A 19,189-nucleotide genomic window follows, 5' to 3' on the forward strand; every position below is an offset into this window, starting at 1 on the left:
AGGGGGCGCGAGAGAGCAAGCGCGAGCTTCGGCAGCTGGTACCGTACAACACCTTGCAGATTTCAGGTAATGCGTCTTCCCCGATTTCCCTCTTCCTTCCTTCCTTCCCTTCTCTCCTCCCACCCCCGGCTCCTGCCTGCACATCTTCCTTCATTAACCCGTTTCCCGGAAACTCAACGTGCACGGTGTCATAGATTCAGACAGGGCACCGGCAGATCGTCCCCGATAGTTTGGTGTCTTCATCATTTTTTAAAAAAAATCGGTTTGGCTCAACTAAATCTCTTTTTTTCTTGCCAAATTGCGTTTACGGGAAAACACACACACAAAACAAGAAGGCTGCTTCGGACATCCCGCTCTAATAGGGGCAAACCTTTTTAAAGAAAAAACCCCACACAATTAAGCAATACACGGCTCTTTCGCTCTCAAACCCAAACAAGAAGGGGGGGGGGAGGAAAAGGAAGGAAGGAAGGAGGGATGGAAAGGGGAGAACAATTATTTTATTTTTCCAGAAACTGTACTTTTCAGTCCAAAAGGGGCGGGGGGGGGGGAGAAGCGGAAGGGAGAGAGTGAGAAATGTTAAGTATTTGCAAAGTGCAACGCTCTTTTCCTGACGGCTGGAACACAGGAGGTGTGTATATTTCCCAGATCTGATTCCAACCCCCACCCCCCCGCCCGGCCCTCAAGTCTCGGAGAAGGCAAGTAAAAGCAGAGACTGGCAGTGCATGTCAAAGTTGGTGCAAGTTACTTACAGGTTTCTGCCACTCCACTTTGGGCTCTCGGCTCGGAGGGCGTTTGATTGGCAGAAGGAAGACAAAGTCCGCGGGGGCTCCTCCGTCCCAGCTCGGCCTCCTCGGGGGCTTGGAGCACTTTCCCCCGGACGGCGGCACTTGCGGATGCTCGGAGGCTCCTCTCTCGCGCCCCCCACCCCCGCCAGCCCCCGCGCTCCAGCCTTCCTCTTCTTCTCCAGCCAGAGTGAATCCAGTTCCGTTTTTCTTCCCCCGGCAACCCGGGTTGCCTACACATCCTTCAAATCCTAGTCCTAGCTTTAAACTGCAGCCCCTGGAACAAGGGGGGAGAGGGAGAAAGAGAGAGGGAGAGAGAGAGAGAGGGAGACAGGGAGAGAGGAAAATCGTTTATGGTATGGCTTAAAAAATCCAAATGGCTGATTTTGTGTGTGTGTGTGTGTGTGTGTGTGTTATAAGAATGCACCCACAACAACAAAAAAGTCAATTCTCCGTCTCTTTCTCTCTCCTCCTCTCTCTCCCTCAACCCCCCCTCCGTCCGCAGAGGAGAATAAGAATAAAGAATAAAAGCTTTATATTTTTGCAGTGGGTATTCAAAGATAATTTGATGCTATTGTTTCTGCTACAGATGGTTCTTTTTAATACAATAACAGTGCGCTTTGTGCATGCCACACACAATACAAATCGAAAAGCGTTTTCCTGAATAACCATTTTGTTCTCATTTGTATAGGGGCAACAAAAGGCGCCGTGAAGTAATGGGGATTCTGTTTATTGAAGCCACAGAATAGGGGCTTGATAAAGATTTAGGTTTGGTTGCCCCCCCCCCGCTACCGCCCAATGGAGGCACACAAATGGAAAAGGACTTCGCAAGACCTAGCCTCTCTCCTATTATTATTATTATTATTATTATTATTATTATTGCTATAGATCTATTTCTTTTTAAAGATGGGGGCTTGTGTCTCCCGCTCGGGTCTTAATCGGCCCTAACATCTGTTTACTTCAATGGGGTGGTGGTAGTAGTTGGGGGGGGTATCCATTGCTTAAAAGGAAAAAGGAAAATTAGAATTACAGAGGAGGGCATGAGAAGGGTATTATTGGATATGCAATACTGAAGTGGACCACACATTTGTACACATTTGTGCGTGCGTGTCTATGCCCTGGTTCCCCCCCCACAGGGTTTCAACAGATCCTCCAGTCCAAGCTGCGTGACCAGGGAAGAGTCGCTTGCCTCTCTCTCCACTCACAGATCAGTCTGATCCAGCTCCACAAAAAGTTTTCTTTAGACAATCCCACAAGCAAAAGACAGTCAATAGAACCTAATGGCGACACTTTCAAGGACCTCGGTTTAATTGGGCTGCAGATCAAGCTAAAACATTCGCCACTCGAAAAGGCTATCTTCACATCTAATCTCTGCAACGCAGGGCACCTACTCTAAGAGTATTCAAGCTTTCCCCCACCCGGCTCGTTCCCTCTCCGGTCCTGCTCAGCCTTCAGCCCCGACGCTGCTGCGAATCAACGCGCTTCCTTTCCTTCTGCACCAACGTCACGTCTGAAGGGTCCCTCCCACATAAGTTTAACACGCGTCTCTGCTCCGTCAAGATTACTCGTCCTTTTAAGCGCCCCTAACCTCTCCAGAATGGATTCGATTCACAAGAACGTTTACACGGGATGAGTTCATCCGTGACACTTCCCCTCAGCACTGCTTGCCCCCCCCCCCCACTGCGGTGGCGATTCGGATCCCGGCGATTCCTCCCCAGCCTCCAGCACACACTGGCAGAGCGTGGAGGCACACGAAAAGGACACCGGATCGTGATCCGGGGCATGCAATCCCTAGCAAAGCAGCCTCCAGAAGGAAGAAGGCATTGTTTCAATATATTTCAACTCGAATCGGTGCTAAAAGTTAAACTGGATAATTTTAAGTCACAGCTTTGTCACATGAGCACGACTGTTTCCCCCCCCTCCCCAGTGGAGACACCCACCCACCCTCGTTCGTTATTTGCCACGAATAAATTAGCAGCGCTAATTGGGGCGACGGGAGATGCCCGGTTGTCGACGGGGAGGGGCCACCTTTCTCGGATTCCTGGGAAAGGAGGCGCACGAGGCGCAGAAATCCTCCCCACTCCAACGCCTTTAGCAAACCGAGTTGCGGGCGCTTGCTTCGCACCGGAGGAAGAAGGCGTCCATTGGCCGAAGAGGAGCGCTTAGAGACAATGGGAGCGCGGCGGGGAAGTTGGGGTGCGGGGCTCTGTGTTCCTCTACCTTTCTCTAGGAATTGATGCTCCAGTCCGAGCCGCTTCTGTAACCCTGTCCTGACCGTAACCTACCTCCGTGACTTTTTAACCTTGGGGGGGAGGGGGGAGTGCCACTCTTTAATTAGTTTTCCCACATCCCACATCGCACTCCCCCTCTTCCAGCATATAAAATGTGCTTCCCCCTTGCAGCCTTCACTTTTCCTTTTTAATCCCCCCTCCCATTATTGGTTTAGAGGCCGCATCTTGGAAAGTCACCTAATAAGGGATTATTGGGGAATTAGAAGTGACACGCGCCAAAGCCAGCCCCTCCCCACACCACTTCGGGGGGAGCAGGCGCCCGGAGAGCGGCATTTCCCACAGCACGTGGCTCGCCTTGCCCCAATCCTTTCCCCTTCCCTCGGCTTGTTCAGAGCAAGCAAGAGACCAGGAACCGTGTTCCAGAGGTCGTGGGAAAGGCGTTCGGCGTCTGTGCCGGCAGAAATAGAGCCAATCTTTAATAGGGCGTGTATACTCCGAGATTGTTCCTGGAACCACAAGTCACATAAGGCAAAGTAATGGGATATGAGGACAATCGTTTTCCTGATCTCAAGCCCCATTACCTGGAATTAAGGTTCGTTGAAATCAACAGAACTATAAGTTGATATTTTCGGAGACGAGGGGCGAGATACGGTATCTCACTCCTAGCTGAAACAATGAGGCGAAACTCGACCAACTCCACTTTTCTTTCTCTTAGACTCAAATAATACTATTCATAATAACCCACATTTAAGCAGGAAGGGAAAAGGACGCTGCTTCACTTCGGCTTAGCAGATTTGTGGATCGCAGCGTCAGAGCTTCTTTCATTTAGTCCCGCAGATTTCAGTAGGAGTTATTCGGCTTAACGGTTCGTAGCACTTTTCCGAAGAGACGGTGGCAATTCTCCTATACCCTCGCATCCCATTTTTACGCTTTCCGTCCCCCCTCCTTTACTTTTTTGCCTTCCCCCTTTCTTCTGAAGATTCATTGCGCTGGCTCTTCATTTTTGAAAGACCATTTAAAGCAGAGAGAATAGCGAGGATTATTACCCATGTCTTTTAAAACGAGCCTAAGGATGAAGTATAAATTAATTATATGACGCACCCCACAACCCTGACCCCATAAGCTTGTTTAACTTGACAGCCGGTCCCTCGATTGCAACCGATCTTGCTTCTCAAGCTGCCACCGTCGCCTCTGCGCGCTCACACGGGGAGTCAATCCATCTATCCCAGAGTAAGCAGCGCGCCGGAGGACCGTTCGCGCCGCAAGGACTCTGGCGTCCGGGCTGCAGCCTTAACGCTCTGGACCAAAAGCGGTCCACAAAGCAGTTAAGCTGAAATGCTCCCTTAGCCTGCCCCCTTCTCGCTCTGTATAGATGCCGATTCTGATCATGACTTCCAATCCTCATCTCACGGGAGGAGCTCCCAAGGGATTGCCTGGGGCCGTCTCCAGTACACGGAGGAAGGGTGGGTCTGGGCGTCTGAAGGTAACACATACGGCTTTACCCACGCGGGCTGTTGGCCTTCACTGGGCCGTGGATCGGGAATATGCCGAGATCCTGCTACCACCACCACGATCAATGATCACTAATCCGGTTTAGTTAATACTAACTGATCCCCAATCCCTTGCTTCAGCGATGGAAATGCAGATGAAAAGAGTCTCTTCCAACAGGATCTGAAAATGGGGTCCCTTAAACTAGAAAAGCAGAAACAGGGAATTCCGCCAAACAGAAAAGCGCCCAGCAAACTTTGTGGAGAATCGCGATTGGCCAGGAAATAAAGGAACCCGCCATCACGATTCCCTTCTTACCTCAGGAGGATATTTACAGGCGCTTCAGCTCTAATACTGTCGGTAATGTGTAAATAACACAGAAATCAAACACATAGAATGCATATAAAGGACCCGTTTGAAGGCGGCTTGCCTAATTCGGCTCAACAGTTGTAGATGGGTCTGTCACAGAGTTCTTCTCCGTTGGCGTCTCTCTGTGCCTGTTTAGATGTCTAAAAGTTATAGGAAACGGGTTGCTGACCACATAATCAGAACATAAAAGAGAGTGCGAGATGAATATCTTAATAGCTATCAAGGCATGTTTTGTGTACGTGTATGTATGCAGAGCTTTCTCTAGAAAGGCAGACTGATAATCCTATACCACTATGTCACTTTCAAATAACGTGATCCCCAAACTGGTTCAGGCGAAGCAATACACGAATTAGGAGCCAAATTGGCTCCAATGTCTGCTTCTAACAGCCTGGTCCACATCTTGGTTCCGCCTCTGCGGATTCAAGCCAGTACAGTTGCATTGCACAAGGCAGAATCATTAACGTAGTCAGGACTTTTCCATTGGAATGTGCATCACAGGCAAAACGCACTTTACCGCCACAGTTTGTTTCGTTTCGTTTATTATTACATCTATACCCTAACTGACCTCCCAAAAGCACAAGGTGGCTGCACCCTTCTTTTATCCGCCTCCCATTTTATCCGCTAAGTGCTTCGGCTTAATTGATTTGTGGATCGCGGTGGAACAATCTTAAGAACAGATGGGGTCGGGACGACGGCAGTCAACGTCGTTCCGCAATCTATATCCATCTTTTTCAGGCTCCTAAACTAAAAATTGGCCGGTCTAAAGCTTGTGAGTCTTGAAAGTTTCTTTTCCGGATCTCGTTAATCCAACAAGTTCCAAAAAGGCTGCCGCTCTCTCTTTGCCTCTGGGACACTTCCATCCACAGCCAGGTTCAGAAGATGCACTTAAATTATGCTAAATTTAATGGGAGCGAAAGGACCGGGGATGACTGATTTTAGTTATTAGGGACGCCTGAGGGTAAAGGAAGAGGCAACTGTATCTCTGCCCAACTTCCAGAGCTAAAGAAGAGAAATGTTCACTCGGAGTTGATATTCTTTTTCTTACACAGTAATAACGTCTGCATCCTATAACGAGCTCGTTCTGAGAACAAATTCTAATTAAGTGGGCTTATCAGGAGCCAAAATGATTTTACTTTTTTTTTTTAATAAATAAACAAATTCCCATCTGTTGAGTACTGTGAATTTTCCTTCACCTCCGTCTGAACGTCTCCGGAAATATATTAATTATATTATCTAGACCAGATATGTTTGTCCTGAATTAACCCAACACAAATAACGTTTTGGATCTTAAAAAGACTGTCCTGACACAATCCATTCATATAGACAGACTTCCAAGGAGAAATAAAGTTTCACAGGAAATTAAGTTTCATTAACATATTTCACCTGGAGGTGAAGTCCCATTTAAATCGATTTACTTCCCCGTAAATGGGTGTCTGTGCTGCGTACAAATTTAAGTTGAACTCGCTTCTATTCACCGACACGTATACGTTCATTCATCTAGCAACACGACGGAATAATTCGGATTGGAGCAGATTTAAATCTCATTGAAGTCAATCGGACCACAGCTCAGTCTGTGGCCGAGTAAAGCGAAAGTACTCCGATGACACGAGGGTTTCACGTTTCACCTTTTCATCACGTCAATGCACCAGACACCACTTACTCTGGAGGAAGCCCATTGACATAAAAATTATTTCGGAGTAAATATATTGTGGCTCACAGCAATTGGATCTGAAATGTACCAATAGGATTATGGATCGGGTTATCTACACAGTTTTAATGCGTGACTTCAGTTTAATTGGGCTGAGAACTGGATAACCACGTTTATGGAAGAGAACTTTGGCATCCTATGTAACACTCTTGTCATCGCATCCGGCAATGATTGAGCTCAGTTGTAGCCGCAAGACCGGTTACCCGCCAAACGGCAGGATCGGACTCCGGAGTCCGCAACAACCCGATTCTAAGCACAGCAGAATTAGAAGTCAATTTCCATGGCGATCAATTGGTCTGACTTCCAAGTAAACGTCTTTGGGGTGAGGAGGCAAAACCTGTGGGCATCACTTCTCTACACCCGGAGCAGCAACTGCTACAGATTTCTCCAGCAAATGTCTACGCAGGAGCTGCGCTGTCTATGGAAGTTGCCCCTAAAACTACCGCCCAGCAAGAGGAATTAACTCATCTTTTACTGCGCCGCTTGAAACGGATAAGCCGGTGTGTGCGTGCGCCCCGGGGTCCTCCTCTGAAAGCTCTCCGCCCTAAAGCATTTCAAGACACACAGGTACCAACTACCAAAGTGTTGCGAAGGTTCGGGAAAGGACAACTGGCAATTGGAAACTCTCTTGCTTAAGCCCTGCTTAAAGCGAGCTGGGCTTGCACAAGAAGAACGCCCCGGTGGATTGGGCCCCAGGTCCTTTCCGGATAGTATTTTTAATTCTGAGTTCTCACATATCTAGCTTAGAACAGCCGTGTGCAGAAAGTCTGCGCCTCGCAGCTTCCACCCACAGCCTACAGCCACATTATCCAGACAAGACAAACCTTGCCTCCTCGGAGACGCGGCTTCTTCAGCAACTCCACCCAAGTGGAAGTTTTGCTCAGCCGAGAGTCCCGCGCTCTACGCGCCGGGAGGCAGGAAATATGTCACCAGGCGTTTCCACACTTGCTACTCAAAACAATTTACTATTATTATTATTATTATTATTATTATTATTATTATTATTATTATTATTATTTTGCATTACCGTATTTCAAATCTAAAATCTGCAACTGCTAGAAAGTATAATGGATGTCCTTTCTAATCTGCATTAGCAGCAATTTGGGTGCTTTCACACCAGGCTTAAACTGGTTTGTGCTTAAAAACTTTACATTGGCTAGAAGGAACACTTGATTTCTCAACTCACATGAACGGCATTCCCGTGTTTTGGCACCTGAGGCTTAAGTGATCTCCTAGCTAGCCCCTATTCATGTATTTATGCCAACCTCTAATCACTGTTAATGTAGGAGAGAACGTGGAGGAGAGAGATTTGTAATGCTAATGAGCATTCTGGCCAATGCTGGCTTTACATATACTCTGGCTAATGCCTAAGAAACTGAGCTGCGAACAACAACAACAAAAACCCACGTTTCAACCTCTCCATGAACTCAATAGCTCCTTTGGCAAGATCAGCTCTGCACCCACACTACTGGGATAACAGCAGAAAGAGCTTTCCTTATAAGGTTGTTTCAATATATATGAATACCTTTGAACACTCGAAAGTGTTAAATAAATAACAAAGACATTTGTAATGCTGGTTGAATTAACAGTCATTCTAAGCCATACATGTGAAATTACCCCCGTGAAATCACAAACTGCAGAAGGGGCTCAGATGTGCTTTTTGACTGTTGGGCGACATCCTGCACAGCAGCCACTGCTCAGCTGAACACCCACGAATATGTTTCCCTTCCTTGATACACTTTTACAATTCACAGTCAAAGGATTTATGGAGTGGTCAAAGATGGGTTTTCTTTTTGTAAAAGATTTCCAGAATAGTATGTATGAAACCAAGGAATGGTACTACTTATTCTGAATCAATCAATCAATCAATCAATCAATCAATCAATCAATCTAGATCTTAATAATACCTTAGCATCCTATCTTAAGGCATAAGGACCATTTGCTATTACAGTATAAACCTCTCTCTCTCTCTGTGTGTGTGTGTGTGTGTGAACATTTCACAAAATAACCTTCCCCAAAGTATAGATTTTGACAAGTTTATACAGATGGATAGGAAGATGATGCTTAAAATATCACTGAATAAACTCATGATGAGTAGTTTTGGTAGTACAGTTCTTACATTTCCTCCTGAAATTCTTCCTCTAAAAATATTTTCTGTATTCCACACCCATTATCTCTTCAATAGAGAAAGGGTTAGCATTAAAACCTCTCCCCATTAAACATTTCCCCCATAACAAGGCTGGAACTTGGTTTTAGTCTGCTTGCTGCCACTGCTATCGCCTCATACCATAGCCAATGGAGGTTGAAAGAAACCTTTCAGAATTAAGACGGTTGGCAATTGTAGTGCATTACATATATTATAATGTGAAAAGTATTGTGTATCTTTCCACCATTAAAGGAGGCTGAGAGGTTTTTAAGTTTTCAAATTAAAGTGCAGCTTATCACAGGGGAAATGTTTCTGCTGAATTCTCTCCGACACACACTTGGTGGGTCAATCACACACCCCTAATGCTTTCTACAACTTCCATAAATTGCTCCCCCGTCTCCACCTCCCAATTTTCTCTGTCTTTTACAGGTAGATAAGACAAACTGACCCACTACTGAATTATTGTTCAGCAGCCAAACCAAGGAAAAATGGTGAAATGGCAAGTCTATGAGAGAAGGCCACTAGATCCGCTCACTTTTTCCAAACATTATAACATACTACCTATAAACCACAAATTAACTTTTCCTCTATAATGTGCTGGGGAAATTGTTCAGACAATTAAATGTGATCGAAAGCACCTTCAAACGACCAAAACGTTTAAGGAACAGATTTGTCTTTGTCCCAGTTGCAATTCATGGCCCCAAAAGAGGGATGTTTACAAGCTCTGATTGCTAGGCCAATACTGATATCTGAGAACTGTCTCATTCATATTACAGGGAGAAAATAACTCTCATTATTTGCTACAGAATTCCTTGTCACCAGTTGCTATAGTGCCAGAAATACCTTGAAAGCTATGTAACCACTTGCTATAGTTCAGGATTTCCCCCAGAATATAAGAGTATGGGATTTAGAATCCTGCAATGTATTTTAACTCTTTCAGCACCATCTCCTGCAAGAAAATGTGTCCAATTGAAAACTGAGCTAATTTACGGTGTAGTCTTCACCCAATTTACCAGCGAACTTCTGCACAAATCCCATTGAAGTGAATGGGACTTGCATTAGGACCAGGCTATGAGTCTTCACTGAGATTAAAACCACCTAAGATTCAATAACTTTGCCTCTGTCCTCACCCAAAAGGAAAGTGGTGTCCAACTTTGTGATAACAGAATAAATGATGTAAGGAGGGAGGCTGCAAACCAAGATAGGAAAAGAGGTAGTGAGGGAACACTTAGCTACTTTAAATTAATTCAAATTTCCAGGGCCTGATGAGATGCACCCAAAGGTACTCAAGGAGCTTGCGGATGTAATCCCAGAGCTTCTGTCTATAATCTTTGAGAATTCTTGGAGAACAGGTAAGGTCCCTACAGACAAGGTGGGCAAATGTTATTCCCATCTTCAAAAATAGGAAAAAAGGAGACCCAGGTAACCACTGACTGGTGAGCTTGACATCGATACCAGGAAAGGTCCTAGAACAGCAAAATCAACAATTGGTCTGTGAGCACTTAGAAAAGATGCTGTGATGCTAAGACACAGCATGAGTTTAAATAAATAAATAAATAAATAAATAAATAAATAAATAAATAAATAAATAAATTCCACCCATCTAGCTAGGTTTCCCCAGCCACTCTGGGCAGCTTCCAACAAAATATTAAAAATAGAATAAAACATCAGTCATTAAAAACTTCCCTAAACAGGGCTGCCTTCAGATGTCTTCTAAAAGTCAGATAGTTGTTTATTTCTTTGACATCTAATGGGAGGGTGTTCCACAGGGAACAAGTCATGCCAGACAAATCTCATTTCTTTCCTTTTTTATGGAGTTACAAGCTTGGTGGATCAGGGGAATGCTGTGGACATAGTGTATCTTGATTTCAGTAAGGCTTTTGACAAAGCCTCCCATAATATTCTTGTGAGGAAGCTGGTAAAATGTGGGTTGAATGAGGTAACTGGTATACATGGGCATAGCCAGGATTTATTGGGGGGGGGCAGCCTTATCAGGGGAGGCAGAACCGAGTGATATGCGATGCAACTGGTCAGTTAGTTAAGTATTTTTATTCATTTACTTGATTGTATGGGCAGCTGCCCCCTGCACCATGGTTTCTCATTATCCTGGAAAAAAGTGACAAGTGCAGTGCTGCAGGGGGTCTGTCCTGGGTCAAATATCTTAAGGGCTGCCTTATGGAAGATGGAAAAAGCTTGTTTCCTCCTGCTCTGGGTGGCAGGGCTCAAACCAATGGCTTCAAGTTACAAGAAAGGAGATTCCGACTAAACATCAGGAAGAACCTTCTGACAGTGAGAGCTGTTAGACAGTGGAACTGTCTCCCTTGGCAGGTGGTGGACACTTCTTCATTGATGTTTTAAAGCAGAGGTTGGGTGGCCTTCTGCCATGGCTGCTTTAGCTGAGATTCCTGCATTGCAGGGGGTTGGACTAGATGACCCTTGGGTCAACTCTACAATTCTATGAAATGGGAAGCAAATCAGAGTCACTTCAACTTTCAGTGTTGCAATATACATTTGGGATAGTTTTGGCAAACATACTGTATTTTTCGCTCCATAAGACGCACCAGACCATAAGGCCACCTAGGTTTGGTAGGACGGAAACAAGAAAAAATTATTCTGAATCCCAGAAGCCAGAACAGCAAGAGGGATCTGATTTCTGGGATACCGTGTGGCTGTTCTGGCTTCTGGGATAACCGTGCCAAGCCTCTTCAGGGCAGCGGGATCACATTTAAGGCAGAAGCCAGGACAGGCGCCTTCGCAGGAGAGGCGCTGTGCAGAGAGGGAGAACTGCGCAGCACCCCTTCAAGCGAAGCTGGAGAAGGAACAGGAGACCCTTCTGTTCCTCCTCCAGCTTCGCAGGACAGGCGCGTCGCTGAAGGGGTGCTGCGTCTCTGTGCAGCGCCATTCGCTTCATAAGACACACTCACATTTCCCCTTACCTTTTAGGAGAAAAAAAGTGCATCTTATGGAGCGAAAAATACGGTATATAGATATAGATACAGTGGTACCTCGGAACTCAAACGGCTCCTTTCTTGAACATTTCGGCTCCCAAATGCTGAGAACTCAGAAGTAAGTGCTCCGGCTTTCAAATGTTTCTCGGAACACAAAGGTCCGACGCGGCTTCTGCTGAGCAAAAATCTAGCTGTCGGCCAATCGGAAGCCAGGCCTTGGAACTTGAACGTTTCGGAAATTGAACGGTCTTCCGGAACGGATTACATTCGAGTTCCGAGGTACCACTGTAATACAGAAAGAGACTTCTGCATGCCTCTGTATACCATTTGCTGGGGTTCATTGCGTTCATGTCCTCTTGGAGGACTCCCCATATGCATCTAGCTGGCCACCATGGGAATGGAATGCTGGACTAGATGAGACTTTGGTCTGATTCAGGGGAGCTCTTCAAATAATAAAGAAACAAGAATCAAACATACGAATAGTAAACTTATTTTCAAATGTGGATCGCTGACCCTGATGTTGGGAAAGATGGAGGGCACAAGGAGAAGGGGACGACAGAGGACAAGATGGTTGGACACTGTTCTCGAAGCTACCAGCATGAGTTTGACCAAACTGCGGGAGGCCGTGGAAGACGGGAGTACCTGGCGTGCTCTGGTCCATGGGGTCACGAAGAGTCGGACATGACTAAACGACTAAACAGCAACAACAATAGAAGTATCAGCAGGCTTGGGGGAATCCCAAGGTTTGCAGAAGTATATAGAAGTATATAAATAAATAAAAACCCTAAAGGGGTGTGTGGAATCCCAAAATAGACCAATGAGGACAGAGCATGTTCGGTGGGAATATTATGCTATGTAGGGAAGCAGAAAACTGGGTGAGCAGGAATCAAATGGCACATCAAAGAAAAGGGCATGGCTGGAATCCTAAACTGGAGCACTCTATACTGTAACATTTTTCTGAAAGTGCCACATGCAATAAGAAAAGTCAACAATCTAAAACAGTTCTTCATGGGAGGGTGGGGCCCTGATTGACTCCAGCTACAAAAGCTGAGGTTGCTGAACAGACTCTTGGGTTGGGGCATTGTTAGGGGTTTTTGCTGAGTGGGAGGTTGTTGCTGTTATTAATATTATTCTTTGTATATTTATTTTAGATCTTATGGTAATTTATGTGGAAATTGTTTAATTTGGTTCTGTACTTTTTGGTGTTTTATTTATTGTTTATGACTACTATTGTTACATTATATAATTTTTTTGATGTTGTTGAGCGTGGTTTGAACTATGGAAAGGCGGCATACAAATTAAATGATGGGTGCGTGCATGCATGCATGTATGTAAAAATACTAACCACTTAAGCTGGTGTACTTGTACTCAGAACTGGCAGATTCTGATCCTGAACAGATTTTCCTTGATGCAATAACTGACTGAGTTCTGTGTCAGTGCCACTGACTTCACTGTGAGTGCCCTGTAAGTATACACAGGTTGAACATACCCACAACACTGAAGAGAAGAGGACATTCCTTGCTCAGTGCATCTGCTGAAGCCCTGCAGTAATTCGATTTGTGACCTTGAAATCAATGGAACTTACCGTATTTTTCGCTCTATAAGACACACCAGACCACAAGACGCACCTAGTTTTTGGAGGAGGAAAACAAGAAAAAAAATGTTCTGAATCTCAGAAGCCAGAACAGCAAGAGGGATCGCTGCGCAGTGAAAGCAGCATTCCCTCTTGCTGTTCTGGCTTCTGTGATAGCTGCGCAGCCTGCATTCACTCCATAAGGCGCACACACATTTCCCCTTACTTTTTAAGAGGGAAAAAGTGAGTCTTATAGAGCAAAAAATACGGTATTTTCAAGTAGCACACATGGAGTTGTATCCAACTTTAGTCCTACTCAGAGTAGACCCATTAAAATTAATGGAGATGGCTAAATTAGGTCCATTATTTTCAATGGGTCTACTTTGAGCATAACTTAGTTTGATACAGCCTATGTTTAGGATTGCTGGTCCGGGAAAATGCTGATGAAATCGGTTAGGTACAGAAGGTTAACATTAAATGAGACAGCAGTTTGAAGCTTAATACCTTTTCTCCAATGATGCTGATGGAATAACTCCAGAGAAAGCAGCCTTTTATTTACATTGAAAGACAGGACCCATCCCAGCCCCAAAGCATTTTGCTGCCTTGAAGAGGGATCATCCAGGATCCCACTGCAGCAGATGCTGCTGGGGTACTCCTCTCAGATCACACACCACTCCACATCAGCTTCCCTTAAAAACAATGCTATTTGAAGTGATCTATTGGATTGTTTGTGGGCCAGCCCAGTAAAAATAAATCTATCCTGAATTATTTTTCTTATTTACCAAGACTTATGAGAGAATGAGTGTGGCGAGAGTGAGTGAGTGAACGAGAGAGAGATTGTGTGTGTCTTCCACTCCTCCAATTAGCAAGGAAAGAGCAGCCCTCAATTGGAAATTCCTCTGGGCTAAATAAAGCGAGTTCCACCTGGTCCTTGCCTCCCTTTGTGTATTCAACATAATTAAGCCATAACAGGAATGTGGAGAGGGCTATTACCAGACCTCCACACATCTTTGTGGTTTCATACAGTCTCCTACCCAGACCTCCTTTCCAACTTCATTGCTGTTGTCCATATTGATCATTTATTCTAAAGGAAGCCTTGGTTACTCACACAGAGATCCAGGATATCCCAACTTTAATGCTGAATTCAGATGGATTTCTTTTTTAAAAATTCTGTCACTTTTCTATCCTCGAAAGTGTCCTGAAGACACCTCATGCATACCTTTTAATCCACGTTTGCTTTGTTTTAAAAAATCTAAGACACAATTAAACCCAACTGAAAACTACAAAAGAGGACAGAAACAGCAGCAATATATTATCTGGCCAGATCTCTGAAAATGCCCATAATGTAAGAACTAAAAGACCAAGAAAAGCTTGTCTACTGAACTTCCTTCAGTAGGGAGTATGACTGGGAAAGCAACACTAGAGAAAAGGTGGTGCCCCTGTAACTATCAGCCTGATTTTAGAAAGCTAAGCAGAGCCAGCCCAAGACATTTTGCTGTCTGAGGAAAAGGACAAGATGGTTCTCCCTCATGTAGAGAAGATGACTGGACTGGCAATTAACTCTTATTTTAACACTGGCAATGGAATAGCACCCCCCATGCACTTAACAGCAGCAGGCTAGTTTTTTGGGGTACATGACAGACTGTGACATACACCACTGATTTCCAGCTGAGGGGAATGACCAGGGAACCTCCAATATCTGCTGCCTGAAACAATTGGCTCACGTTACCTAATGGTGAGGTCAGCTCTCTAGCCAATGCATGCTATGGTCTTAGGAACTTTCAGCATACTATTGTGCCCTGCTTTGGAGATAATTTACCCAAGCTTGCATCAAGTTCAGTCACAGTCTTCCCTAGGTCCACCGTTCTTCAAGTGTGAGATGGGATTCATATATCTATGGAAAACTTTTCTCTTTTTTTGTCTGATCCACATGTTGCAATGGGATCAGAGTTCTTCCTCTTCTTCTTCTTCTTCTTCTTCTTCTTCTTCTTCTTCTGCTGCTGCTGCTGCTGCTGCTGCTGCGATCACTCGTAGCCAAGTAAGATTGTCTTCCATATACACAGTTTTAACAATGAGTCCGTGACTGTGGAGGCCAATTCTGGATCCACATGTCCTTCCACAGTGGGGACATTGGTTTCTGGGCGGGAGTTGATCACGGTGTGAATTTACCAAGCGTGCCTTCCTCCTAGCACGTTTCTCCCTTGTATCCTGAGTTTGAGTGACTTCAAAGCCCATGACACCTTTGGTAAAGGCTGTTCTCCAACTGGAGCGCTCGCAAGCCAGTATTTCCCAGTTGTCAGTGTTTATATTACCTTTTTTTTAAGATTTGCCTTGAGACAGTCTTTAAACCTCTTTTGCTGACCACCAGCATTACGCTTTCCATTTTTAAGTTCGGAATAGAGTAGTTGCTTTGGAAGACGATCATCAGGCATCCGCACAACATGACCAGTCCAACGAAGTTGATGTTGAAGCATCATTGCTTCAACACTGGTGATCTTTGCTTCTTCCAGTACACTGATATTAGTTCGCCTGTCTTCCAAAGTGATGTGTAAATTTTTTCGGAGACACCATTGATGGAATCTTTCAAGGTGTTGGATAAGAGTACAGTGGTACATCGGGTTAAGTACTTAATTCGTTCCGGAGGTTCATACTTAACCTGAAACTGTACTTAACTTGAAGCACCACTTTAGCTAATGAGGCCTGCTGCTGCTGCTGCACCGCCAGAGCATGATTTCTGTTCTCATCCTGAAGCAAAGTTCTTAACCTGAAGCACTATTTCTGGGTTAGCGGAGTCTGTAACCTGAAGTGTATGTAACCTGAAGCGTATGTAACCCGAGGTACCACTGTACTGGTAAGTGGTACACTGGATGACTATATTTAAGTTTAATCAGCCAGATAAGCGGAGACTGTGATTGGACAGTACACAGTAGATGAGCTGGATGGGAAAATTAATGTCCTACACTCCCCCCAAAGGAAAAGCTTTGCAGCCAGAGGGTGCTCCTGGACCTAGCTTCACTCCTGGAGTCCCAGGCTTAGAGTGACTTTTTCCAGCTTTGATTGATTCACAAATGTACGGTGTATATATGTGGGTTATCTTGAAGATAGTCTAGAAACCACTGCCTCAGGACTGAAGAGCATAATATACTGTGATCATATTACACCTACTTTGAAGACACTTATTGAAGACACTACTTATTCACACTTACTTGGGTCTTAGTCCACTGTACTCAATTACTTTGAAGAAATTATTAACAGTTGCAATGAAATTCAGTTTTTTTTTTCTGAATCCAGTTGAAGTAGCTTTGGCTGAACTTTAAAATCCTAAAATACCAAATCCTGAGATAATCAGGAATCAGATTTTGTTTCTTGATCTCAAAACATTCTGCTTCTCCTATGATCCAACTCCTATGATCCAACCTGATCCAGATCTTGCCCTTTTCAGATGTTAGGTTAATTTCCACTATAAGCACTGCAATTGTGGTCCTGGAATGCCTTTTTTACAAGGGTCTATTTGTCTTCTTACGTTGCTGTTTTGTGAGAGGCAAGTGGAAGACATTTTTAGTTTGCCACATGGTTGGGTTTAGGTTTGTACATTAGTTTGAACTGTTTTCACTTTTCTTTCTTTTTTTCAATGGATTGGTTTTATGAAGTTTTATTATTTGATACTTTTTAAAAAGAACTATTTTCAGAACTACCTAACCCCACCTGAAAAACAATAAATAAGTACTGCAAATAAAAGAGCCCTGGTAATTGCTAAGGGCAGACTCAATGTTCTCTGTCACTCTTGTGCCTTTCTTTCAGGTTGGGAAGGGAAGTTGGCATGGCTTTCCACAGATACTACTGGTTGTGACAGAAATCCTAACAGAAATCCATACTTTCCTGGGAAAAAGTCTCAATGGGGGTCAATGGTCCTTTGTACTGCTGATTTGGCTGTTTCATTTGGTCCACAGTCATGATTATTTTAATGTGCAAGACTGCAGTATCTGGTGAACATCTGGTATATCCTTGGGATTTTTAAATTGATTAAATATGGCAGAGATGAAATTTAGTAAAAATATTCCCTGCCACGTAATAACTAGCAACTTTCAGGATTCCTGATGTGTTGAGTCAATCCAGTCGCAATTACTAGGAACACTAATAAATAAGGAGTACGTTGGCATTCCGCACAAAGTCGTAGGTCAGATGCATATTCCTGTTCAAAAGGAATAGACCAAACAGGAAGGGAGGAGTAGTACTGTATATAAAGGATGTGTACACTTGTAATTTCAGAGCCTTTGTCTATTATCTTTGAGAATTATTGGAAACAGATGAGGTCCCAACAGACCGGAGGTGGGCAAATGTTATTCCCATCTTCAAAAAGAGGGGAAAGAAAGACCCAGGTAACTACCGACCGGTGAGCATGACATCAATACCAGGAAAGGTTCTAGAACAGATAATTCAACAGTCAGTCTGTGAGCATTTAGAAAAGGATGCTGTGATACTAAGATCCAGCACGGGTTTCTCAAAAATAAGTCATGCCTGATCAATCTGATTTCTTTTCTTTCTTTTTTTTTGGATGGAATTACAAACTTAGTGGACCAGGGAAATGCTGTGGACATAGTGTATCTTGATTTTAGTAAGGCTTTTGACAAAGTCCCCCATGATATTCTTGTGAGGAAACTGGTAAAATGTGGGTTGAATGTGTTACGAAAAAGGAGCAATGCTGCTGAGTGCTCCAGGTGGCTGGAAAGCCAAACAGGATGTTGATGTTATGGGACTGTACCGTGGGAACAAGGGACAGTCTATTATGTGCACTGAGCACCGGATGTTAGCTCAGAGTGTCACATGACCCTGTACCAGAAGTACATGGGTGGAGTTATTCTCTCTCTGCTGTGGCTGCTGAGGAGTGCAGACATGTTCTTTTCTGCACTGCTGGAAAGACAGAAATAAAGGCATGTAAAGACATTTCTGTCTGTCTCTTTCCCCTCCCTGGGGATGGCAGGGAGTGAGGGAGGAGGGATGGTTGTGTTCTTCTCACGTTCGTGAGGAGGATCGGCCGATAGAGACCTCGCCTTGTCTTGCCGGGAGTCGCTGACTGGGAGGTCAACATGGAATCAAAGCCGGGCACCTGGAGAGTGCCAAATTCCTCTGACTGAAGGCTTTGAAGATTACAACATATGGTAGCATTAGCTGCTGGTTATCTGATCCATGGGAATCAGCATGAGAGGTGAGAGGTTGATGGATCGTGTGCCATCCTCTGCACCAAGGAAAGAAGATAGCGTCTGCATTGCAGCCAGAAGCTGAACAGACGGCTGGACACCGAGAGAGGGTGTTTTCCAAGCATCGGAGCCCCGAAAAGGTATGCTGAATATCGGGCTAAAAGTGTGAATGCAGATTGATTCTCTGGTTCACAGGAGAGCTGCGTTTGGAAAAACAGCTCTGAGAGCTAAGCTTGCATACCAGACATATTTGTGGCTAGATAAGAAGAAGAGGTATGCACAGTTGCTAGGCAACGACCGTCAGTCGGATTGGAAAGTTACTGACACATGGGGCTGGCTCAGTAAGAGCCTGGGAAGCGAAATAAGTTGTTTTGAATTCGCTTCTTTGCAAGGACAGTGAGACAGCTTGGAGATTGCCTGCCTGAGAGAGGCAGAAAAACAGCTCAAAAGAGCTTTTGGATTTTACTAGCTCGAGTGTGAGAGCTGAGACTTGGCTTCAAAAATGGATGCCAAAAAGGGGGGAGGTTTGCCTTACCCGCCTCCCCTGACTAATGACAATTATTCATCTTGGTCTGTAAAGATGAAGGCCCTGCTGCAGAATCAGAGGATTTTTGGGGTGATTGAGAACCCCATCCCTCAAGCACCAACCCGAGGTTGGGAATCACAGAATGTGAAGGCCAGGACGGCTATAATTCTGTGTGTCTCGGATGATCAACTTGTGCATATTCAGGATGTGGAATACACGC

The 19,189-nt window shown here is 44.7% G+C and overlaps 1 protein-coding gene across 1 annotated transcript in view; it reads right to left on the reverse strand.

Annotated features, from left to right (window-relative positions):
- Positions 1-19,189, reverse strand: part of LOC310763263 (uncharacterized protein) — a gene marked incomplete at its 3' end in the record, with an annotated part of 435,273 nt that overhangs the window by 87,820 nt on the left and 328,264 nt on the right. The window contains exon 4 of the mRNA XM_083615146.1: positions 750-1,059. Coding sequence (XP_083471272.1) covers positions 750-1,059 — 310 coding nt within the window. The remainder of the gene's footprint in view (positions 1-749; positions 1,060-19,189) is intronic.

Source organism: Podarcis filfolensis (genome assembly GCF_964270895.1).
Source record: "Podarcis filfolensis genome assembly, chromosome: 5".
Taxonomy (NCBI): domain Eukaryota; kingdom Metazoa; phylum Chordata; class Lepidosauria; order Squamata; family Lacertidae; genus Podarcis; species Podarcis filfolensis.